Source organism: Nothobranchius furzeri, chromosome 10 (assembly GCF_043380555.1).
Source record: "Nothobranchius furzeri strain GRZ-AD chromosome 10, NfurGRZ-RIMD1, whole genome shotgun sequence".
Classification (NCBI taxonomy): domain Eukaryota; kingdom Metazoa; phylum Chordata; class Actinopteri; order Cyprinodontiformes; family Nothobranchiidae; genus Nothobranchius; species Nothobranchius furzeri.
In genome coordinates, this window is record NC_091750.1 from 63,069,330 (window position 1) to 63,095,210 (window position 25,881).

General features: G+C 40.1%; 1 protein-coding gene across 1 annotated transcript; it reads left to right on the top strand.

Moving 5' to 3' along the window:
• Window positions 1–424: 424 nt before the first annotated feature.
• trim47 (tripartite motif containing 47) lies at window positions 425–16,290 on the top strand. Its single transcript, XM_054730846.2, has 8 exons — window positions 425–671; window positions 4,224–4,435; window positions 11,707–11,752; window positions 11,836–11,931; window positions 12,023–12,247; window positions 12,350–12,372; window positions 12,458–12,579; window positions 15,527–16,290. The coding sequence occupies exons 1-8, from the start codon at window positions 489–491 to the stop codon at window positions 16,054–16,056; spliced, it is 1,437 nt and encodes a 478-aa protein (XP_054586821.1). The 5' UTR covers window positions 425–488; the 3' UTR covers window positions 16,057–16,290.
• The last annotated feature ends 9,591 nt before the right edge of the window (window positions 16,291–25,881 follow it).

The window sequence follows — 25,881 nt, forward strand, 5'->3', positions numbered from 1 at the left end:
CTACATTTATTTAAATATGTTATGCTGCGGATACATTTAAAGCAATTATGTAATGGTTTACTCTGAATTTTGCTAGCTTTGACAGCACAATGTTTTTAACTGTACTAATTTAAGTAAAGCAATATTTACGTTTAAAGCAGTTGAAAAGTCTATTTAGGCTATGTTTCTAGTAATTTTTTTCACATTTTAAAATGCAAAAGAAAATCTGATTTGACCTGTAATTAGATCGGTGTAAAAAAAACTATGAGGTTTAATATTTTCACTTTTATTCTAAAGTCATACTAAACGATTTAGATAATTTTTTAAACATCATGCTACATTAATTTGTGAGTGTGAGATTAATACATAAATAAAAAAGATTAAATGAAATATAGCGGCAGTGCTTACGTAAGACGTCAGCGCTAAAAGAAACGACTAGCCTCCTCCCCTTTCCTCACTCACTTCCGGCTGGCTCAGCGGCGTTAGCGAAGCGTTATTGGCTCGAAAACATGGCTACCGCTGGATCAGCTGGAGATGATCTGAAGAAAGAGCTCACCTGCGCCATTTGTTTGGAGATTTTCAAAGACCCGGTCATATTGAAATGCGGGCACAATTTTTGTCGGTTTTGCATCTGCATGCACTGGGATGAAAATGGCGGAGACTACGGGTACCAGTGTCCTCAGTGCCGAACGGTGAGTTAACAGCTATGGTCAACACGCGGTTATCTGCTTTTTCCCTTTCTTCCTGCCCTGTCTCGTGTGTTTGTGTATTTTAACAAACGGAATAACACACTTTGTGTACAAGTTCTTGATTTTAGGTTTTGTTACTTAGTTGTTATTTTAGTAAAGAGATGCAGTTGCTATACCTTAAAAAACTTTATTAACAATTTGAACGAAATACAAAATCGCGTAGAGGATTAATGTCAGATCAAATATATTGACATAATCAAATCGGATAATGTATGAAACAGAAAAACTTGAAACAAATAATGAGAAGGAAAAATAAGATGGAGGGATTAAAGAAATAAACAAAACAAAAAAAATCACAGTATTAAAGTCATTCCGCAGCAAACAAAATTACATCAAAGGAGCTCTGGTCATACAGTAAAATAACAGAAAAAATGAAATTTTAGTTGAGCGATTTGCTTCCAGATGCTTTAGTTAAGATAAAATGAATCAGAGAAAAGAAGGTAAAATAATTTTCCAATTATTACAATGAATATATTTACCAATTAGAATAATCATATTTATAATGTCAGATAAAATTGCAGTTAGACTATCCATGTAAAAAAAATGATATGAGCTAATTCAAAGTTTGGTATATCATTTATCTTTAGTGATAGCCGATTATGAATTTGCAACCAGAAGTCTGCAGACATGGAAAAATAATAATAATAATAACAATGCTGCAAAGTCTCACAGGTGGAGTCACAAAAGGCACATGGATCAATTTAAAATTTAAATATTTTTTTGAGAAATTCTGCCACTGGATAAATGTTATTCATTATTTTGAAATGTGCCTTTTTAACTTTGGGTGTAACCGGCCACTTTAATTTAGAGAAGGCTTTTGTCATATCAGATTGGTCCCTATGAAAAACAAAGTGAAAACCTGCCTATAGTATAATCATGATAAAAATTAACTTTGAAATCTGCATGAATAATCTTCTTATCGAGTTTTCTATTCAATATATTAATTCCATAATTTTTGAGCGTAGGCAACACTGGTTTTGTAGTTGAAAATAACATTGCTTTAAACCCACTGGAGCTGCTTTACAACCCGTTCTGTATTCTTTTTTACCACAGCGAATATTAAGTTTCTTTTTAAAGGATGTAAAATCAAGCTAATTTGTTGCTATGATACCTGCCTAGCTAGCTTTGGTTGTAACAGGAACAAACAAAAACTATCATGCAAAAAAGAAAAAAGTTTCACAAGGGTGTGTAGCATCCAGCAATGGTCAGTTTAGGTGCTGCCTGACCTTCCACCATCTATTCAACATCTGGTCAGAGAGGAGACGCAACAAGTCTGCCTTCACACAAGCTGGGAGTCAGACTTCACAAGTCTAAATCATGACATTAACTTCCTTTCCTCAAGGTCTCAGCTGCAGACGACAGAAGATCCAGCTCAAATCAGTGCTAATGTCAAGAATGATTTTAATAAATCAATATTCAATTCAATTCAGTTCAAAAATACTTTATTAATCCCAGAGGGAAATTGATTGCTGTAGTAGCTCAGAATAATAATAATAATAATAATCAAGTCATCAAAGAGTTGTTGTATATTACAATGGCTGTTGGCAGGAAGGATCATCGATCATAACATCAATTCTTTAAAACTAAAACCTGCTGAGAGATTCGTCAGTACTGGAGAGTTCTGGAGAATAGCTCAGATATTATGATTTTAACAGCCAGTCAGAGGCTGACAGAAAGGAAGATGTTACCAAGGCAACTCAGAAACACGCCTTCTTTAATATGGAAGTCCTGATCCGGGTAAAAGGTTTTAGCTATGTGTATGGGGCTTTAGCTTAGCCGTACTTGTTATGGTGGATGTGCAGGTGTGTGGACCTTGTCGTCAAAACATGGGGAACACATTGCAGTCTAGTGGATCAACAACATCCACTCAATGAGCACATTTAATGAAGCATTTCATTTCATAATACTATAATTATCATGTAGTCATAAACAAATGATTATTTAATGATTATCTAGATTATAAGTCATAGAAGGAGTTTATATTGATTTATTAAAATCATTCTTGACATTAGCACTGATTTGAGCTGGATCTTCTGTCTTCTGCAGCTGAGACCTTGAGGAAAGTAAGTTAATGATGGGTATAAGCTGATTTTGACCTCATCTTGTTAATAACTTGTCTGTGTAAACATCTGGTGTTTTTTTTAAAAGGGAGGTTCATCAAACTTATTTACATTTAGGCCTAGTCCACATGTAGCCGGGTTTTTTAAAAACGAATATCCGCCCCTCCAAAAACTTGCATCCACACCACCTCGTTTAAAAAAAAAACTCTGTCCACACGTACCCGGATAAATACGTTGTTAAGGACATGCCAGACCTGTATGCAGCAGTACTTCCCCCGTTCTTAACCTCGTCCTTCGTCTCTGGTCTTCCGCACGCAGACACCCAAAACGGAGAAAACGCAGATCTTCACTTTGGCCGGAGTTTTAAAAAAGATCCGTTTTCGTGTGAAAAAACTCCGTTTTCATGTGGATGACAGGCCAAAACGTAGCAAAATATCTACGTTTTGGCAGATCCCCGGCTACGTGTGGACAGGGCCTTAAATTGTTGCAGGAAGGCTGACCTCGCTTCAGTACCTTTTATTATTAGAACTCCCTGAGAAAGCTAAAAGCCAGACCAATGTGTTTATGACTAGCACCTGGAGGCGCCTTCCCAGTGCTTCTCGGTTGACTGTCTGTGAAGAATTTGTGTGTGTGCTTATCTTTAACTTTGTGTGTGTGTGTGTGTGTGTTCCTAAATAAAATGAGGCTCCAGGCTTTGCCTGAGTGTGAGAGCAAACTGACCTCCGTCTGGTATGTATTGATTTCTCTCACCAAGTGTTTGTTGTTGTTTGTTGTCGGCTGATTACAGTTGACCAAATGATCAATCTAATCCCTCTGTGTGTGTTTTGAACTACAGGATCAATAAAAATTACCCAACAGTTAATGTTATGATTTAGGCTTGTGGAGTCTGAATCCCAGCTTGTGTGAAGGCAGACTTGTTTAAAGGGAACACATGCAATGTTGTGTCTCCTCTCTGACCAGATGTTGAATAGATGGTGGAAGGTCAGGCTGCACCTAAACTGACCATTGCTGGACGCTACAGGTGTTACATTTGGAGCATAGGCTGAATCTTTTAAAAAGTGTGAAGTGTGCAGAAGATATGTTTTTTAATAAGTTCAACTTTTTGTTATTAAAAAGCTGGAAGAGGGGTTAGTTTTTATAGCACCACATTTAAAAAAGAAAGTTGTGGCATTAGAGAGGACTTTTACCAATGTGAGCCCTAAAATTAAATACGTATAGCAAAATAAAATAACTTTAACTAACATTTATTATGTTAAATAACTAATATCTACACAATCGCTTCAAATAAATTTGACAGACAAGATAACACTAAATTGTCTAAAAGAGCTTAACGTTTTTGCTAATATTTTGCAGTGATTCAGTTAAATGGCTTCATTTGAATATGCCGCACTGAGATTTTAGTTTCTGTCTTCACCTGTGTTCTCTGATTTCCCAGGCGTTCAATAAGAGAACCTTCACTAAAAACTACCTGGTGCAGAACCTGGTGGACAAACTGGACGATCTGGAGTGTTTAGGGCCATGCCCTGCACCCCCGAAGCCTGTTAAAGTGGATGGAAAGTGTCAACAGCATGGTGAAGAGCTGAAGCTTTACTGCCAAACTGATAAGAGACCCATCTGTGTAGTTTGCAGGGAATCTAGAGCTCACAGGTCAGTTCTGTTTTATCCATTAATGTAGGCAAACATTTAATTTCATGTAAAAGTGATGTATGTGCTGGGAGTTATGAACAGGAACACCATCATCATCAACTTAAAAGTGCTTTCCATCAGCCAGGATACAAACCAAAGCACTGTTCACTCATAACATACAAAAGATGTTTCAAAAAGCCTCCATTTGTGATGTCACAAATGGGGACATTTACATAGAACCCCCTCTCACCTCTCCAGGCTTGATGAGTAGTGGCTTAGATTAACGTTCTCAAACAGTCTTTTCTACTGCTCTCAATTAGATTTTTGGTGTGATTGAGATAGTTGGCTTTCCTTTATGACAGCGATACTAAATTGGCAGCCCACGGGCCACGTCCGGCCCGCGCGGGAGGCCGACCGGGAGGTGTCGGATAGATTGAGCTGAGGAAAATAATCAATTCATTAAGATGCAGGCATTAACGATTCTGCATCATCCGGCCCTCTTGCTTCTGGGTCTTTTTTGTGAGAGGAGTCCTGCTTTATGAACTCTGATGAATGCATTAAAATACACATTCTCTGGCTTTGATTTCAAATGGAAAAAAGTTAAGTCATCAAGTACAATTACAAATTTGTTAATTTATGTTATTTTGGTTTATCACATTGTGGTAGTTTAATGATTAGAATCTGAAATAGGACAAACCTGCAGCCAGATGGTCGGTGTTGCAGATCTGCGATAATTATAGCAGAGTTTTTGGCTTCCAAAGCAGAGGACGTGGTACAGTAAGTGCACAATGAAGCAGTTTTGGCCAATTTCACTAAGTGTGAATTATTAAAACAACAGATAACATGAAAGATAATGGTAGCTCATTTCTTAATAGGGATATTTGTATTACGTTCTAGTTTTATTGTCCGTACAGGATCTCCATTCATGTCTGTGGGGTTTAGATCCTATTGTGTGGTGGTATAAAATAAATGTAACCTTTAGTCAAGCAATCACACGCATCCTGTGTGATTGCTTGACTACTCAAAATCTCAGGCGCAGAGCATCCGCCTTTGGTGTGCCCCGGGCTTATTAATAGCCAGGTCAATCAGTGGGACGTACGTGGTTGTAGGCGTGAAGGACACACACATTAGGATTAGCTACCTCTGATTGTTTTAGGGCGGCGTGAAAATTGTTGCATAACTACATGGTATTTTTTGTAGTGGTGGGCATAGATTAATTTTTTTAATCTAGATTAATCTCACTGTAATCTTGGAATTAATCTAGATTAAAATGGCTCATTCAAATTCTGCCAAAGGCATGTGTGTGTGCTACCTAGATAATGAATAAAAGCAAGTCTTTGAGAATGGAAGCGCATTTCTTGTTTCAATAATGCATCACAGACTGATAAAGCAGTTTTACTACGATAACTGATGATGAAAATAAATAATGATCAATAAGTATTTGTGTTTAATAGCTGTTTATTCAGTTCAACAAATTCTGCACTGTAGGTCTACAGATTAGGTCATGATTAACTATTTACAGTCAGTAGCATTTGGTCAATCAGTCCAAGCTCTATTTCTCCTTCCACCAGTCACTCAAGCAGACCAGCTTGTTCACATTGTCTGGTGACAAACTAGATCTTCTCTTCTGCACAATATGGCCTGCTAAAGAAAAAAGTCTCTCACATGGGACAGTTGTGGCAGGAGTCCCCAAATATTTACGGGCAATGCGGGCCATCTTACCATACACAGCAGTGTGTTCCGACCACCACTTCAGTGGACACTGATCTAAATTGGCACTGGGCTCTACCTTGTACCTCTCCACAGTGTTGTCTACTGGTGTCTCCTCATCTGAGTCTGAGTCTGATCCCACTGGGCTCTTTTCTTCTTGGGTGGCTCAGGGTTCTCCTCCCTGAGTGGCTTCAGAGTAGGTTCTTGTCCCTTCACCAACTCGCGTAGCTTTACCCACACCGGCTCTCTCTTTGCTCTGGGCAAGCATTTGAGGTCCTTAAATCGTGGATCTAAGGCAGTCGCCACCTTTAATAAATAAAACATAATTATTATTATTGATGAAAATTTCACTTTCCAAATCTAACCTCCATATTTGTTCATGACTCCTTCATCTATTCATTTGACCAACCTACTAGATGGCTTTCATTTCCACTGCGCAGACCGCAAGAGCGATCTCTCTGGCAAAACCAAAAGGTGTAGTTGTCTGTTATACTAACAACAGTTGGTTTGGTGTTCTGATGTGACCATAATCTCCCAGCACTGTTCTCCTGATTTAGAATGCCTACTCTTCAACTGTAACCCTTTGTACTCTCCCCGTGATTTCTCCTCATTTATTCTGGCCACGTCTACATCCTGCCGAGCGCAGACATGCACGCAGCGCAGCGTGCACTTGTGGATACAATTTTGTGCGTGGAGCAAAAATATTGTGATTCCAGCATTGTTCCAACACTCACCAGACTGTATTTCAATAACGACAAACCATGGCCAAACTCAGTCAGCTCAAGATGGAGTGCTTTAACATGCAGCCAGTAACCCTTTTAAAACCTGAATATTCACAATAACCCGGTTCCGCAGGTCCATGTAAACCCTGCCAAAAACCCGGATATGCTCATAACCGGGTTTTTAAAGGGTTACTACACCTGGGGTAACCATTTTCTAACCCGAATGTTTGGTCGTGTAAACGCATATTGGGATATCCCCATCAAAGCGTGTTCTGCGCATGCTCTGTTCGCAAGGAATCTTGGTCTTTTGAGTAGCGAGACGTCTTGTATGTGCCAGGCCAGAACACTGGAAGTAAACAACAAGTTTGGAGCAACATGGCGAGTCGCGGCACAGCACCACGCTTTTGGAGTGATGAGGAAACTAAAGCGCAAACAAACGCGGTCGCTATCTCTTCCGAACGGGGAAACATGTTGTTTTCACAGATACCGGAACAAGAAGAACCGTAAAAGACGCATATTGCGTCTGGATGTAGTCCATACGTCCTGACGCTACCCCAACGTCCGCATTTAAATCGGGTTATGCAAGTTAGGGGTAACTCTTTCTATTTATGCTTGTAAACGGGTTATTCTGATCAACTCAGAAACCCGAATACCGACCTTAACCCGATCATAACCTGGATATTGGCTGCATGTAAACATAGTCATGGAGAAGGAGATTGCATTTAAAAACAAAGACACAGAGAGCTACAAAAGAGGTGAAATACAGGTTCAGCAGGGAGGTGAAAAATGCTAAATCAAGGTACTCTGAGAGGCTGAAAAAACAATTCTCAGCTAAGTCTAAGGAGCTTTGAAAGAAAAGCGTCTGGACTTCTTTGAGTTGCTTGAAGACGTTTCACCTCTCATCCGAGAGGCTTCTTCAGTTCTAAGGTCAAATGGTGGAGAGTCCCAGATTCAAACCCAGTGGGAGTTTCCCCCCGAAGAGGGAACAAAAGACCCCCTGATGATCTTCTACATAGTGTGTTTACATGCAGCCAGTAACCCTTTTAAAACCTGAATATTCACAATAACCCGGTTCCGCAGGTCCGTGTAAACACCGCCAGAAACCCGGATATGCTCATAACCGGGTTTTTAAAAACCCGGTTACTACACCTGGGGTAACCCTTTTCTAACCCGAATGTTTGGTTGTCTAAACGCATACCGGGATATCCCCATCAAAGCGTGTGTTCTGCGCATGCTCTGTTCGCAAGGAATCTTGGTCTTTTGAGTAGCAAGACGTCTTGTATGCGCCAGAACACCGGAAGTAAACAACAAGTTGGGAGCAACATGGCGAGTCGCGGCACAGCACCACACTTTCGGAGTGACGAGGAAACTAAAGCACAAACAAACGCGGTCGCTATCTCTTCCGAACTGGGAAAAATTTTGTTGTTTTCACGGATACCGGAACGAGAAGAACCGGAAATGACGCATATTGCGTCTGGACATAGTCCACACGTCCTGACGCTACCCCAACGTCCGCATTTACATCGGGTTATGCAAGTTAGGGGTAACTCTTTCTATTTGTGCTTGTAAACGGGTTATTCTGATCAACTCAGAAACCCGAATGCCGACCTTAACCCGATCATAACCCGGATATTGGCTGCATGTAAACGTAGTCATAAACACATAAGCCAAGGTGTGGGGGTGGGTGTGGGTCCTATTCAGCCAGAGTTTCAGGTGAGCTCATTGTGAAGCCTGGTCCCACCCTATCATGTGAATTCCTGAGGTCAGATGGTCCAGGATATGCGTGGGCGTTGAGGCATCTGGGAAGGGATCTCAAAACTTGTTCCCTCTTCGGGGGGAAACTCCCACTGGGTTTGAATCTGGGACTCTCCACCATTTGACCTTAGAACTGAAGAAGCCTCTCGGATGAGAGGTGAAACGTCTTCAAGCAACTCAAATAAGTCCAGATGATTTTCTTTCAAAGCTCCTTAGACTACAAGGACCTGGATGACTGAGAAACTTCACAGACAATTCTCAGCTAACAACTCAACATTTGTGTGGAAAGGGCGCTTAGGCAAATCACTGCAAAGCCAAATAACCCACTCAACAGAGGACCTATAGTCAACAGGCTAAACAAGTTCTAATCAGTGACTGTAGAAAGAGAGTTTGGCTGCCGCTATGATGGCCCATTGGAAGTTTAGAATTTGTTTTATGTTTTATTATTTTCTGCATCAAACAGAACTTGATTCATTCTCCAACATTTCAGAAATGAACCACTGGGTTCAAATAAAATAACAAACTAAGTCAAACATTTTATGTGGTGTTATTTCTGACACCCTTGAACTGCGGCATAACTATTTGACTCTAAAGCTGCTCAGAGACATCAAACACTCATATATGAACCCATTATGGATTTTATTGTTACATTATGTGTCCTGTAGGTTTTCAGTTTTTTTTTTTTTTTTCAGATTTTGTGAGTTTTTGCAAAGCGTGTTTTTCTCAGCCTGAGGCGTGGTGCTGAACGAGGAAACAGGTTGTTTTACTTTGTTAAATCTTCTTAAATGTTTAAAATGTTTTGTCCTAACCTGTTGTGAATGGAGAGATTTTGAGGGAGGGCAGGTTGTGTCAATTACGTTTTTGATTAAAAAAATAAATAAATAGGCTCAGCCCTGCAGTACCACATTAAGGCGGAACCACTTGGTAAATGTGGAGGACGCTCACTCTGACAGATTTGGATGCAGCGCTGGAGTCGCCGTTAAAAAAACAAAACTACATTCCAATATAATCGATTATGGCGTACTCTTCTATGACGCAGAATCGTTTATGTCCGCATCCCTATGCATCAATTATTTGATTATTTTCCTCAGCTCTATTCATGAACATGTTAATCTTTGTAGACCCTACCTGCATGGCTCCAGCATTTTCTCCAGCTTTGCCAGCTTCTCATATTCCGCATTTGTTGGGAGGGCAAGATTGTGCTTCTGCTGAGACTGCGTTGTGTGCAGTGCGTCTCTTGTTTCGCCTCACGCGTTTGACCATCTCAAGGGTGGAATTCCACCGTGTTGGAACATCTTGCACAAGTTGTTCCTGTTCTTGTCCAAGGGAGGCTTGCTGGGCATTCAGCTCGTCTGAGTTTGCTGGACTGTGTTTGAAATGTCCGACCACTTTACGGCACTTGACCAGAATGCCATCAAAACCACTTTCCCGAAGTGACACTACTATAGCTCTCTGAATAACATGTGCAACGCAGGGCAAATGCTCGAATGGCAGCATCCTCCCCTGCTGCCACCATATTACGAGCGCTGTCTGTTCCAATAGTGCTGGTTTTGTCAGCTATCCCCCACTGATTAGCAACGTCAAGAAACTGCTTGGCACATGCGTCTGCAAATTGGCGCTCCTCTGTTTTCATCACACCTAATGGTCAAAGAAAGATCAGAATAAGTTCACAAGCAGTAAACAACTAGCAATCATTAAGAAGCAAACATAATGTGGTGGTAATTCATGGTGTTGGGCTAATTAATAAGTAGGCTAATTAAATTAAATTATACAACAGTTAGTTCTAACCAAGTAATTTGATTGGACAAGAGACATTCCTTGAGTGCTGATATTGGAGTACAACAGCACTGGGACATTTTACAGACAATATCAGGCGTTCTAATGCTATGTTGTGTTATTTTTGTGTTGCCTAGCAACAGCTTTCTAGTTGGAACCATTTGTGTTGGCGGAGCTAAATAAATGATTGAATAAACTAACAAATTATAATCTTATGCTGCTTAATATTGTTAAATAAGAAAATTTGCTCTTAGAACTGTTGTATAAAACAATATCACATGAGAGGGAGTGCTGTTGTGCTAAATATCAGCACTGGTGTGATTATTTACGTATTAATGATATGAATCACACAAATGCATATATTCAACACAACAGCACTCCCTCTCGCGTGTTAACCTCTCGGTTAATTATGAAATTTAAAAGGACACAGCCTACCTAAAGCAAAGGAGTGAAGTTCCCAGCTGGCATCGATGAGGTTTGCAGTAACACCGAGGTAGTTATCATTACTGACAGAGGTCCAGTGGTCCCCAGTCAGTGCTACACAAGTTCACTCCACCAACTTCTCATCTTTCGCGGCTTTTTCTGTTGCATGCTGGTCATGTGTTTTCCTCACGATTGTTCGCCTCGCAGGTAGTTTGTAGGATGAGTCACCCGTGGCCGCCTGGAGAACAAGCTCGAGCCCATCATCTTCGACCACGCTGATGGGCCGGCAGCTCGTGGCAATCCACTGAGCAAGGAGATCAGTGAGCTTACTTGATAGAGCTGCACTGATGGGCTTGCCTCGGTTGCATTCAAACCTAGTAGTTTGACAGAAACTCTTCCCCTGCGCAACACATGGTCCAGCATCTTCCAAATTAGCTAAGGGATGCTTAGTGTTTAGGTGGTACTTGAGACTGGAAGAACTTCTACAGTAAACAAATTCCGCATTGCACAAGGTGCAAACAACTTTAGTCTTGTCAAGGTTTCCATTGGGAAGCTTCTTAAAAATAAATTTTCCCTGGAGCAAACCTAACGGCTTCATAGGTGCATCCATGTTGGCGCGTCACGTTTGAAGATTCCTCCGGCATTAAAGATGTTCTCTTTCGCGCGTATACATCCACGCCTTATATGTCGATGATCCGCGCCAACCAGGTATCCATCTGCGCAATGTGAAAGTCATCATAGCTTACTTAGTATAGACCCAGATCCCAACCCAACTTTGAGAATAGATTAACGGCGTCATTTTTTTTTATAGCGCGATGAGAGTCTGGCTTTGCCGCAGCGCGTTAACGCCGATAATGGCCCACCCCTAATTTTTTTTGTTGTTGTTTTTTTTTACTGTGGTTTCAGACACCATGAGGTGGCACCGGTGCCAGAAGTCGTGAACGACATGAAGGTAAACCTAAAATGTTTGAACTTTTAAAGATGAAAATGTGGCAGAGAGGTGGGAGGTCACGGCCTTTGGTTCGTTTGTTTCAGATGGAGCTAAAAATGAGGTTGATGGAACTCAACTGGGAAAAGTCTCAGTGTGTCCAAATTAGAACCGCTGACGAGCGGATGAAAAATGAAGTGCGGGTATGAAGCTTTAAGTGTATCTGTGAACAATTAGTGATGCAACTTTCGTATTTGACTTTCGTTTAAAAGTCCAACCCTGTTTGTCCTTTAGCTGAAGAAGCAGAGGCTGAAGGAGAAGATCGAAGCCGATGTCGGTGCCTTGGTTCAGTTCTTGCTAGATGAGAGGGACTCCCTTCTTGAGAGCTTGGATGCAGAGGAAGTGGACGCTTTGGCTGTCATAGAAGACAACCTAAAGATGGTAGAAACAGAAACTGCAGCTGCAGACAAATCCATAGCGGAGATCCACAGCCACATTAGTGGCAAAACAAGCTTTGAGGTGTGTGCTTACTTAATGATGTCAGTTGCCACAACTGGAAGTCCTGTTATGGTAAGTTTGTGACAGTTCTTTAAAAAATGTAACTTTTTTCTTTTCCATCAGAGCCTTGCTGCGACATTCAATGAGTAAGTGGCTCCCAGTTTTAACATTTTCTTCAAACTTTTGAGAAAATCAACAGATCTTTTTACTTTTTTCATGGTTTTTCCTTAGAGCGATCCACTGCAAGCCTTTCTCCACACTAGAGCCAGTTGATTGTCCGACCGATTTCACAGACTTCTCAGGACCCTTCCAGCTTATCATGTGGAAGAAGATGATGCACGTGTTGCATACTAGTGAGTTAATGCTATTAAACTCGTATAGCATATTAAGTACTAAGGTTGGGCAGTTGGACGGATTATTCGACCATCTCGATTGGCCGTTTGTTGATAATTTTTTATGCCTATGAATGAGTCTCGCAGATGTGGCTCTTAGAAGTTCTATGTTGAATCAGTGTCTTTTATGCAACGCTTTCTATGTACATATGCATATTATACATCATTTGAAAGCTAAGATTCTTGATTCCAATCATATATGGCAGCCAAGGATTCAGAAGCTCAGACTAATGTTCAACTCACCGTTAGAAGCCTCATATCACTGACAGAATAGAGCCATCAACAGCAACAAGACTGGTCCATTTACATCCAGAAGTCTAGTCAAATAAACATGTTTTGAATTCTCAATCCAACATAATTTACAGCGTAAAATGTTCTAAATTTGTCACAGGTGTGCCTCTGTGATAACTTCAAATAGTATTTCTAAGTTGGCTTCAAACATTTGAGTGACATCTTCAAACGCGGTTGAAGGATTGGGGCTAAATCATCAGCTATTGGTTGACAGATCAGAAGTACTGCCCTTTTTTATTACACGTGTAGTGCAAATCAACTGCGGTGCAGTTTATAGTTGATTGACACATCAAATAACCAATGAAGTTAGGAAAACAATGTCCCAGGTGGGCCCTTCGTGGCCTACTTCTGCAAACTGAATAAGACTGGTTGTGATTGGTGGAGTGCTCCATACGGCACAATTTATCTCCCATAGTCTTTATTTTTTATTTTTTTGCCCAGTCTTAGAAAGCACACTGAAACATGTTTCTGGTCAAAGCTGAATGCTGACTGGAAAAAAAATACATGAATATTCCTTAAGTGTGTAATTTTAGCACTAATGTGCTGACAGTTGATGTTCGAAAAGATCTTAATGTGCTCTTGTCCACTGTGATGACATGGCTCGTTGTTATCGCATCAGACCCGTGCCACAACCCGTGCACGCGCATTGGGTCCACAGCGCACGCGTGAACGGGACTCGCGAGCGAAAATATACATGGCGAGAGGTCATTTGTGCACTGAGAGGGAGCAAACTGTGTCTGTGAGCGCACAAGAATGTGCACAAGTGACAAACCTGCGTGCGCGCGTTGCCAACCAGCACACGGCAGAGGAAAACGTGCGCGCGCGGCAGCCTCTCTGCGCGCTCGGCAGCCTCTGCGCGCTCGGTTTCTAATTCCGCTCGCTCGGCTGTGAGGGCTTTTGGCACTCTGGAGGCGTGGCCTGTGGCAGATCTTCCCTGTCCTCTGATTGGTTAGTTTACCCCGCACTTTACTCTCTACCTATCTATATAAAAAAATCTGAGATTCAGCAGTTGCTGTCGTAGCTCAGCTGGGAGAGCGGGTGACTCTCACTCTGGAGGATCCAGGTTCGAGTCCGGCTAAGGAACATAGAGTTGATGTCATATTATTCTTTCCTAATTCCTGTGATATTATTTTACAGTTGTGACCGTTCAACTGTCATTAAACGTCCGAATGTTTGCTGGGCAGTGTTTTAAAAAGTGCACATAAGCTAGATGGTTTTAACCAGGTAAAAATAGACTTGTGGGTGTAGGTATGTTCAAGTTTAAAAAGTTCTTGCCTCATTAATGTATTGTTTATTTTTTTCAGCATTTAATTGACAAATTATTCTTTCAAATAATGAATTGATGAGTTACATAATTGTCCATTTAGAATTGTTGAATGGACTGAGTCAAGTTTGGTGCACTTTATATATTTCAAAACATGTTTTTTTTATTTTAATTATGCATATAAATAATTTTAATGTTAATTTATTGAAATATTTCTATTTTTTCATTACCTCACCCTTGTTTTGACAAAAACAAGACCTTGCTGGATAATATCACGGAGAAACTATTTGTTCACAGTACTTGGCTCAGTGAGGATCTGTGTAAAGGAGGAGATACTCAGAAATCTGTCTGCAGATTGTTACAACCCAGACTGGAAGTGGTGGGCTGTAATAAGAAAGGAGACCAAACAGAGGAGTGGGGGGTTCAACAACTGATTTATTTAACCAAAGTAAGTGAGGTCCCTGCTGAGGGACATCCGAGTAAAACCTTGAGATGGCCATTTTCTGTTCACTAACTTGCTTTAGTAAATCCTTACTGTGTGTGTGTGGAAGCCCCACACTAAGGTAGTTTGCAGTGTATTAGTGAGTCATATATTGTACAACCACAGTCATAAAGTTTTCAATCAGTAGTTTTATTTCAGTATGTATTTTTCCAGTATCACAAAAAATGTAATTTTATATGGTTAAAACCATCTAGCTTATGTGCACTTTTTAAAACACTGCCCAGCAAACATTCGGACGTTTAATGACAGTTGAACGGTCACAACTGTAAAATACCTGAAATTAAGAAAAATTAGCATGACATCTACTGCATTTTCCTTGCCCGGACTCGAACCTGGATCCTCCGGGGCGAGAGTCACCCGCTCTCCCAGCTGAGCTATGCCAGTAACTACTGAATAGCAGACTTTTTTATATAGATAGGTAGAGGGTAAAGTGCGGGGTACACTAACCAATCAGAGGACAGAGAAGATCTGCCACAGGCCACGCCTCCAGAGTGCCAAAAGCCCTTACAGCCGAGCGAGCAGGAGTCAGAAACCGAGCGCGCAGAGAGGCTGCCGAGCGCGCACAGAGGCTGCCGCGCGCGCACGTTTTCCTCTGCCGTGTGCTCGTTGACAACGCGCGCACGCAGGTTTGTCACTTGTGCACATCCTTGTGCGCTCACAGACACAGTTTGCTCCCTCTCAGTGCACAAATGACCTCTCGCCATGTATATTTTCGCTCGCGAGTCCCGTTCACACGCGCGCTGCCATGTATATTTTCGCTCGCGAGTCCCGTTCACACGCGCGCTGTGGACCCAATGCGCGTGCACGGGTTGTGGCACGCTTTAAACGCCATACGTTGTCTCTTTGTGCAGTGCCTCAGAATCTGACTCTAGACCCAGATACCGCTCACCCAAACCTGCTAATCTCAGACTTTGACACCAAAGTGGAGGAGGGTCGCCTTCGCAGCCAGGAACCGGACCTGCCAGGCCGCTTCACCCGGTTCTGTGGTGTCCTTGCCACAGCTCAGTATGCAAGCGGGCAGCATTACTGGGAGGTGGACGTGAGGGACAAAGGTGTGTGGTACCTGGGAGTCACCACTGAATGCAGCAACAGGAAGGGCTTTGTCAATCTCACGCCATCCTCTGGGTATTGGAGCCTTTGTCTGCAGGACCGTCTGTATGCCAACGTGGAGGATGGTCGTATTCCTGTTGCCGACTACTGGAATTCTCCTCGTGTTGGTGTGTACTTGGACTATGACAATGGTTTTCTTAGCTTCTACGATGCTGTGACCATGAAGAGACTGTTCATGTTTGAAACCTACTTTGAAGAGCCCGTCTACCCTTTCTTCAGCCCAGGGAAGAACGATCCCGGGAGCAGGCTGCAGATATGCCACTATTATTAACACAAGTGGAATTAATTGTTCTATTAGAACTTGAAGCGTTGGCGGAGTGTGTTTTCTGCATTTGAGGTGTTACTTGTTGGTCTTAAGTCTAAAGACAGATGCGTTCACATGAAATGAGCATTAAGTGGGTGACATCCAAAAGGATTTTTCTAGTTATCTTTTAACTCAAGACACACACTGTAGGCTTATACTACTTATTACTGCAGTGTGTGTGTGTGTGTGTGGGGGGGGGGGGGGGGGTGTAATACTTCACTGTGTCTGCGGTGGTGCAGTTGCCTCAGATGCTCTTGTTGATTGGAGCAGAGATACTTTATTTCCTGTTGACAGCATATTTGCCAACCAGCTTTACAGCCAGGCAGAGGGCCGATCGGTTTAAAGAACCCATGACATCACATTGATAGTTGGCGGTTATGTTGGCCTGCTCATCCAGGGGTTTCAGAAGCTGTAGTGACATAGTTTAAAATTTTTGTTTTTTATTATCCATTCACATAATGTGAATATAGCCATTCCTGTTATATATATGTATATATATATTTTTTGTTTTCCCACAATTTCTTTGTGCACATTTTTGAGATGCAGCATGCTTGAAATTAGAAAACGATGGAACATTTAATCCTCCTCTTAAGGGAATGAGACAGTAAAACACAAGGGATGCTTTCACCCAACTTTTAGACATTCCTTTGACATTTGTAATTATTCAGCCTGGTGGGTTTTCACCAAAATGACAATGAGTGCTGAATGAAAACATTAGTGTCACCTTACTTGCTTTTTAAGCTAAATGAATAGCAGCTTGTCCTGTTGTCTTTTTTATTCTGCTTTCTAAGTTTATTTTATATTTGAATCAATTTAATATGATTTTGTGTGTTACAAACATGTACTTTTATGTACACTCTTACAGTTTCTTTTACCCATTTAAATGATTACTTGCAAGCTTTTATTTTGCCATTTATTGCTTGTGTATCTAAAAGTGTGTTTACTCGCACACTAGATTTGTTTTGTTTTTATTTTTTTGTGTTTATGGGGGGTCATCAAAATAGTTTGTTTTTTATGCTTTAAGTTGTTTATAGAATGGTGTCATGGGCAACTTTCAAGCTGCTTGTGTGTTATTTTTCAGACTTTATTGTCTTAACGTGGCGAAACTGCTTTGTGAGGATTTTCTCATTTCCTCTAAGAATGTGTACATTTTTGATCATATTAACCCAATTTGAATAAATCTTTCCATTAATGTGTTCAGCTGAGCAGAGTCCTTTTCTGTTGCCTTAAATGTGCTGGAAACTTAAATATGAAAGTACCAATAAGGTTAATTTGAACAATACACCATATAGAATATTTACGCTGTAATGTTTCGGTAGCTAGTTTAAGCTAAGGATAATTGGTTGATTGCCTTTTTAAACCCATTTTAGCCTTTTCTTTTGGAAAATGTTAAGGGTCTGTATTTTGCAAAACTTACCTTTTGCGTTCTGTGCTGCCATGTGGGTCTTTACTTCCTCTATAAAAATGCCAAAAATCTATTTTCTGTCAGTGTTTGGCTTTAGGAACTGTTTCAAAAAGTCCCAGATGAGGAGCTTACCATAGAATGTGGTCTTCTCCAGACCGGAGGAGCAGTGGTTCTACTCTGAATAGTACACCTCTAATATGCAGGAGAGAAGCTGTTGCTCTACTCAAAGCCCCTCCCACTATTTCAAGCCCCTCCCATTATTAGAGCAGAGCTTAATAGTGAGTGAGTGGGTGTGGCCTGCACCGGCTTGTTTTCTTAAAGTGACAGCCCTAAAACGGCTCATTTTGGAAGGTACTGAAAAAAGTCAAGAATGAAACTGCTGAAATCGCTTTATGTGAGGAACTTGGAGCAAAGAACTTTATAAACATGTTTCGTTTCGACCATTCAACTATTACAACTTAAGAAAATAAATCTTAAAGTAGTGAAGATATACTGAACTTGTTTTGCATATATGGCAGACAAACATGGCAGACTAGTACAAGTACATGAGAAACCACATTAGACTTGTTTGATGTTGCTGATTCAGTTCTCTTATCCAGAACATTTAAGGAGGAGGTGAGAAGCAGTTCTTTCCATCTTCTCCTCACCCAGCCTTGGTTATGACTCAGCAGTGACTTTTTTTCTGCCTCTTTATTAAAATGTGAGCATAATGAAAGGCTGTAAAAATAACCAAAATGTCCCACGGACATTCACGTGAACCAGATTATCTGTGATCGAAACAGACTTGGTAAAATATGTGGTGAAACTCTGATTTTGGGACGTTTCATTATTGAATCTTAAACTTTAGCAGGAAGCAAATGGAAATGCAAATGATGTTTGTTCTGATTAGACTAATTAAAACTATTTTTGTACGCTCCACTACTGCCTCATGCTGTGCTCTGTAGGGGGTGATGTGGTATCTATGGCAACAACTGGTATTATCAACATAAAAGGAAGCTAATCAATTGATTTGTGAATGCTGCCAGGTGGTGATTTATGTGATCACAATGCTGAAAGTCATCTGGCTGACTTATAAACAGATTAAAAAAAATAAGTATGTTGTGATTTGAATTAGTTTTCTAGTGTTGAAGCTAATAAATCATTATTCAGCTAACAATCATCAAGACTGATGTAGTATACTAACAATCAAATTATGAGCAATCAAATGCGTACATGAGCTAACACTTTTCTGGTTTCAGGACTGGAGAATTATGGTGGAAAACAGAAGGACCCGAGAGGAGAGACATGTTTAAGCTGTTGCAGATAAGAAATGGCCATAAAATTGGCCAAGAACATTAGCAGTAGCTTTGGCTAGCATTAGCAGTAGCCAGAGGTATGGACTTGAGTCACATGACTTGGACTCGAGTCACTAATTTAATGACTTCTGACTTGACTTGATAAAATCTATAAAGACTTACAACTTAACGTGGACTTGAACACCAATGACTTGCAACTTGAATTGATTTGCATCTGTTGACTTGATGATGACTTGAGCAAATTTGATGTTTTAGCACAAAAGTGGAACAACATGGACATAAATCAGTCTTCATTCTGGGTTTGATCGTGTACTGCTAAATGCAGCAGCACTTTATTTATAATCAGTTTCAGTTGCACTTTCTGCTTGTTTGAGCAAATTAATGAAGCTTTGAGAATCTTTATTTCTGGAATTTATTTATTGTTATCATTAAATTGAAGTTGGACAGATGACTTGATTACAACTTGAAAATTCAAAATTTAAGTACTTGGACTTGACTTGGACTTCCAGATCATTGACTTTGGACTAGACTTGGACTTGGTTGTCTTTGACTTGGTCTTTACTCGAGACTTGACTGGAAAGACTTGTGACTTACTTGTGACTTGCAAAGCAGTGACTTGGTCACACTGGGACGTAATTTTGGGGGGGGACGGGTGGGACATGTCCCCCCCACTTTTTCAAAAGGCAGTTTTGGTCCCCTGCACTTTTTTCCGTCCAAAAACAATGTTACGCTCCATTAAATGGATTTGGTTGAGCACTAGGACCGAAACGGAAACCGGTTTACTATTAGACCCGCCCAAAAGCTAATCTATTGGCTCTGCTGATACTTGCTAACGTATTATTGGCTGTTGCTGCTGTCACTCAAGTTGTAAACAGTGAGAACGTGCTCACGTTGTTTTGCTAGTTTGGAGCCGCTAGGGAACACCGGTACTGAGTCACATCGTCAACTAGACGCTGTGTAATATCAGAGCTCAGCTCAGCTTCCATTACATAACATTTGAATAAGTGTTCATTTGTGAGTCTTTGGTAGTTAGGCACAGCCAGGAGGCAGCATGTCAAGAAAACGAAAAGTGGATATAAGAGACTTCTTTCAAAGTCAAAACGTAAGTTGGAACATGTGACAGACCTGCATTAAGCTCAGACTCACCTCCTCCTTCACAAACATAGTCAAAACTAACTTTTACAAACTCATCTCCTCCACATAACTGACTCCTCAGTCACAATTTATTCGTATTATTATAATAATTATTTTTTTTATTATTACTTTTATCATCATAATTATTATTACTAGTAGTAGTAGAAGTGTAACTTCAAAACTTTTATCATTTAACTTTATTGTAAACTTATCTATTGCAATGTATATTTTCACATTAAAAAGCTCTGAAAAATGAACAGTATCATCATCGTCAACAGATTTTTTTAAGCTTAATGTCAAAGATGTACACTTTTCATTAGATTTATCTTATTTTTTCCATTTATTTTTTGTGTGTTGAAATGCAACAACTGTTTAAACACTTTTAAGGGGAAAAACATATTTAATATGTTTTTATACACTCAAATGTTAGGGTGATGATCATGTGTAAAACATTAGTTCAGCATGTCCTCTAACACAGCAAATGAACAAATGGCCAGATCTCAGGAGGACCGTTTATGTATAAATAATTTTTATACTTTTGACTAGGCCTGGGAAAGTAACACATTTTGCTGGACGATATTTTGTCCAACAAATTGTTGATGATAAACGATATTGTCAACATTATCTAGACCAAAATAACCACTAATATAATGTTAATATATCATAATAATGCAAGTACACCCTTTAAAATGCAACAAATAAACCTTCATTTAACATTGAAATGTCCAGAACCAGAACTTCTAAATGAATAAAAATAACAAACAAAAATTAAATAAAAAAGGAATCTCACTCCCTGTTAGAAAATGTTGCACCAAAAACAATAAAAAAAGACCCAAAACAATAAATACAATGACCTATCCATTGTCAACAGCCAAAACTGCACTTCAATAATGATAATGAATAAAAATAATAGAGTTGTACATTTTTTAACTCTGATATATATATATATATATTGAGGATGGAAAAATTATTGAGATGGGCACGTGACGTGTCAAGGGGTCTTTACGTAACACCCCCCACCCCAAATCCGCACAAGCCTGCTGTGTCCCCCCCACTTCTGAAATCAAAATTTTGTCCCTGTGGTCACACCTCTGGCAGTAGCTCAAGCTAGTGTTAGCAGTGGCTCAGGTTAGCGTTAGCAGTAGCTCAGGCTAGTGTTAGATGTAGCCCTGGCTAGTGATAGCAGTGGCTCGGGCTAGTGTTAGAAGTAACTGGCTAGTGATAGAAGTAGCTTGGGCTAGTGTTAGCAGTAGCTCAGGTTAGAAATAGCTCATGCTAGTGTTAGAAGTAACTCTGGCTAGTGTTAGAAATAACTTCGGCCAGTGTTAGCAGAAGCTCAGGTTAGCGTTAGCAGTAGCTCAGGCTATTGTTAGAAGTAGCTCTGGCTAGTGTTAGCAGGACAAGAGTGTACCGGTGTCGGTACAGTATCTGCTCGGGTGCAAGATCGGCTCGGGGTCCTTCGACTGCCGATGACGTCAAAGTACGGCAAACCCACTCGGACAAAGTACACTACACATCTATACTGTTGGAAAGAATTTAGCAGTTTCGTTATTAAAATAATGTTTCTTAAGACGTAAGTTTGTGTTTATAATAGTATTTGTAAAATAAAACACTATATTTGATTCATGTTGAACTCCTCCTTGAGCACATCCCTTGAAGGATCATAGGTATTAGCAACACCTGTGAAATTGTATTTGCAGGAAAGAAGTGTGTCCCGTTTATTGAAGTATTTGTGTTGAGTTTTTGACGTCTTGTCCATGCGTAGTTCAGTTACGCTCATAGCTGCTAGCCAAAGCTCTGGAGTTAACAGTTTTCTGGCTTTACTAAAATGTCTGTACTTATTTGATTGATGGTAGTTTTACTTTCTATTAGACTCCAAATGTAATCATTTGGCACGTTTCTAATTCATAATTTGTAATAATGTAATCGGCGATATTAGCATTAGCATTCCTATGGGTTTTTCCATGTATATTAGCATTGCGCTAACCACTCGCTGCCAAATTGCAGCCTTTGCCATTAGAAAATCTCCTTTTATCACATCGCAATTTAATTGCACATGCAGTTAATCGTTCAGCACTAATATACTTGCAGCTCTATGCTAAAAGTGTATTTTCAAAGAGGTAATGATGGATTTCTTTGTAAAAGTTGTCCATCTTTCCAATAGAAAAAATTTGGCTGGACCAACGTCACGTGATAACAACGTTACGTGATTATGTAATTCCGTAAGGTTCATGTTCAGCCAATTAACTACTTAGACGTCATCGGCAGTCGACCGACCCGAGCCGATCTTGCACCCGAGCAGATCTTGTACCGACACCGGAACGGAATGACTCTTTTTTTCCCTTCTTTGCTCAGAACTAGTCTGCATGAGATCTCAAGGTCTCATGCATTCCTTTTAACCTGATTATTTTCAGCTCAACAGAAGAACGAAGAATGAACTCTTTTCTTTTAATTAATCAAAGAACTCTATTTTAATGAAGCTAATCCATCAAAGTGTTAGTCAATAAATAAGATGGGACCGACCTGTGAAATCAAAATATTAATTACTTTTTTATGATCCTATAGAAATAATAAGTACTGTGACTTTAAGTGTTCCAACAGGACTCATTTCATGTAGTGTTAAAAAGACATAACACATTACTTTCACTGATCCAATCGGAATCTTACAGATCTGACGGAGGCGTGCTTCTGATGGTGTTTGGTAATTTTCATTCGACAAAAAACCATAACTTCCAAGGTATAAAACTTTGCCACGTCAGCTCTAATGCCAGTTCAAAGCGTTCCAGAGAAAGTGACGGAGTGGCCAATCCTGATCTAAGCTCTTTAACCGAAAGAACCAATGACAAGCTGAAAAATCCAGTTGCTATAACAACCAGCGGCAACAACAGCTCCTTTCAGAATAAAAGCTCCATCCACCGACCCAGGCTTGGGTCTGACCAGACGCCAATAAACGTGTCGTGTGCCGGAAGTAACTCAAGACGGGTTTGATCGAAACCGCGGCTTTTCCTACCGGCTCGGTTCCAGAGAGGGTTCACTGGACCTCGATATTCCTGATCTACAGAGGACTTCCACTGAAGGCAAGGTAGGCTGGCATGATGAAGTCTCATGTTTTTCTGAAGCTATCCAAAGCTTAATGCAAAACAACATCTTCAGTTCCCATCAGAACAATCGCTTCTTCTGATTTGCTGGTTCTGATTGGATCAGTGAAAGTAATGTGTTATGTCTTTTTAACACTAAGTGAAATGAGTCCTGTGGGAGCACTTAAAGTCACAGTACTTATTATTTCTATAGGATCATAAAAAAGTAATTAATATTTTGATTTCACAGGTCGGTCCCATCTTATTTATTGACTAACACTTTGATGGATTAGCTTCATTAAAAAAGAGTTCATTCTTCGTTCTTCTGTTGATCTGAAAATAAGCAGGTTATAGATGGAATGCATGAGACCTTGAGACTATCTCTTATGCCGACTAGTCCTGAGCAAAGAAGGGAAAATAAGCGTCATTCCGTTCCATTACAAGCGTAAGTACGATCACATTACCCCTGTCCTGGCAGCCCTTCACTGGCTGACCGTTGATGTAAGGATTCGTTTTAAGATTCTTTCGTTGGTTTTTAAAACATTGAATGGTTTGACGCCTTCTTACTTGGCGTTGTTGCTTCAGCCACACACCCCTGCCCGGTCACTCCGCTCGGAGAACCTTATGCTGCTCTCAGTCCCAAGACCGCACCTAAAAACGTGTGGTGATAGGGCCATTGCCGTGGCATGTCCTTAGCTTTAGAACGAGCTTCCTCTCAGCATAGGGGTCTCCACTTCTGCGGCGGTTTTTAAGGCAAGGCTGAAAAACAATTTTTATGATCTGTCTTTTAATCTTTCTAAAGGGTTTCCTTATATTTTTGTGCTTTAAGTCTGTTTATCTGATCCATTGTTTTTATTCTTCTTTTATTTGACTCGATGTTTTTTCATGCTTTTATGTTTTATTGATCTGTGAAGCAACTTGGTGGCATGCTTTTTACCTGTAAGGCGCTATATAATAAAAGTTGAGTTGATGTGCTTATCATTTAGTGGAGGTTGCAGTCCCAGGGATTTTTGACCCTAATGACCATCCGTTGGTAAGGTCTTACTCGAACTTAATAATGTTGCTTGCCTGCAATGGCTTACATATGTACTGCCCCCTATTGCCAGCAAAAATACACACTGTCACTTTAAAACCTACAATTTCCAAGAGCAGTTGACGGTGTCCTAAACACGCAAACATACGTTTAGTAGATATATTGTATTTATTTGAATGTGCTTAATTCATTTCTCACAGACATGTCAGACATATTTAGAGGCTCAGGTGTAAAAACAAAAACCTGGCACTCAGAGGCTCTAACGAATGGAAGCCAGTTTTTCAAATGAAAAATGGAAAACAGAATATGAAAGACACAAAATAATAAACAGTCACGTAAAAAGAAAAAGGATTAGCTGGTGTTGAAGTTACTTTTGGAGCCATATAGAAAAGAAAATGACAATTGCAAGACATAAAAGTACAAAGCAAATGAATACAAATACTGTAAAAATACATAATCAAGGTGCCTGACCGCTACAATGACACTATGATTGTAATGTACAATACACTTTTTTGATTTTGTTAAACCATGAACTTTACCTAGAGGCATATATTACTCTTGCAAATGAAATTAAACACATTTAATGTCTGTATTCTGTGCAAAATGTTGAATCACAACGTTACATTTTGGTAGAAGGAAAAGTCAGTGTTTAACTGAACTCTGTGCAGGAAATGAAACAGGAACAACTCTTAATGCTACGAGTTACAACGTTTGGCAAGAAAGGAAACAATGCAACAGTTAGAAAAATATTTTTACAACAAATTATATGGAAAAAAAATACAAAGTAAAAAAAATAAAAATAATGTTTTTACATCTTTGTTCAAACGTTTCAGTCATTCAACTGGCTGCTGCTTGGCATGATCTTCATTCTGATTAAATGCTGGATATAACGTGGGCATTGACATCCCTATATACATCTAAATATGCTTTTGTACAACTGCTATATATACATTTGTATTTGGGATTTTGAAAAGTGCAAAGAATCATGGGTCAAAATAAAATAAATCTGGGTTTTAGAATAAACTGTCAATGAAGGACAGCTGAAGTTTTAGTGGAGCTTATTGAGATGCCGCGCTTCTTTCAAAGTAACTCATAAGTCAATTTATGAGGGAAGAGCAGAAGTTGATCAGAGCAATAAGGTGCAGAATGGGAAGAATTACAGGTTCGTATATCATCTGTAATGTTTACTGATCTAAAGATCTGGAAAGTGGCAGCAGCAAGAACATTTTCAGAGCACAGTGATATTGATCAGTGCTCATGGAAAAGAATGAGCTTTATCACATTATTCAGCATCACTTATCCTGGTTTCTTTGCTTTTCACCCTCATAACTCAAGTGCATTGCCAGTTTGAAGCTGGCCACCTGTCTTCTGGTGCATTTAGAGAAAACAAGCCAAAATATTATGAGAAAGCTGTTAAATTTAATTCTTACCTCCTTTGTAAAAGGTGGCACAGGAGTTAAGTGCTTTACCTGTAATCGGAAGGTTGCAGGTTCAAGCCCCGCTCAGTCTGTCGCTGTGTCCTTGGGCAAGACCACCTTGCCTGCTGGTGGTGTTCAGAAGGACCGGTGGAGCCTGTGTATGGCAGACTCGCCTCTAACAGTGAGCTGGCTACAAAGTAGCTCATCACCACCAGAGTGTGAATGTGTGAATGGGTGAATGACTGATTGTGTTGTAAAGCACCTTGGGAGGTTCCAGGACTCCAGAAGAGGCTATATCAAATACAGGCTATTTACCAGTTACAGTAGTAGGTATAGCTTAAAGGCAGAAATACTAAAAGATGCAGGTACATTTTAAAACAAGACAATTTATTCCTGAGAAATAAATCGTTCTGTCTTTTCTTCTACTGAT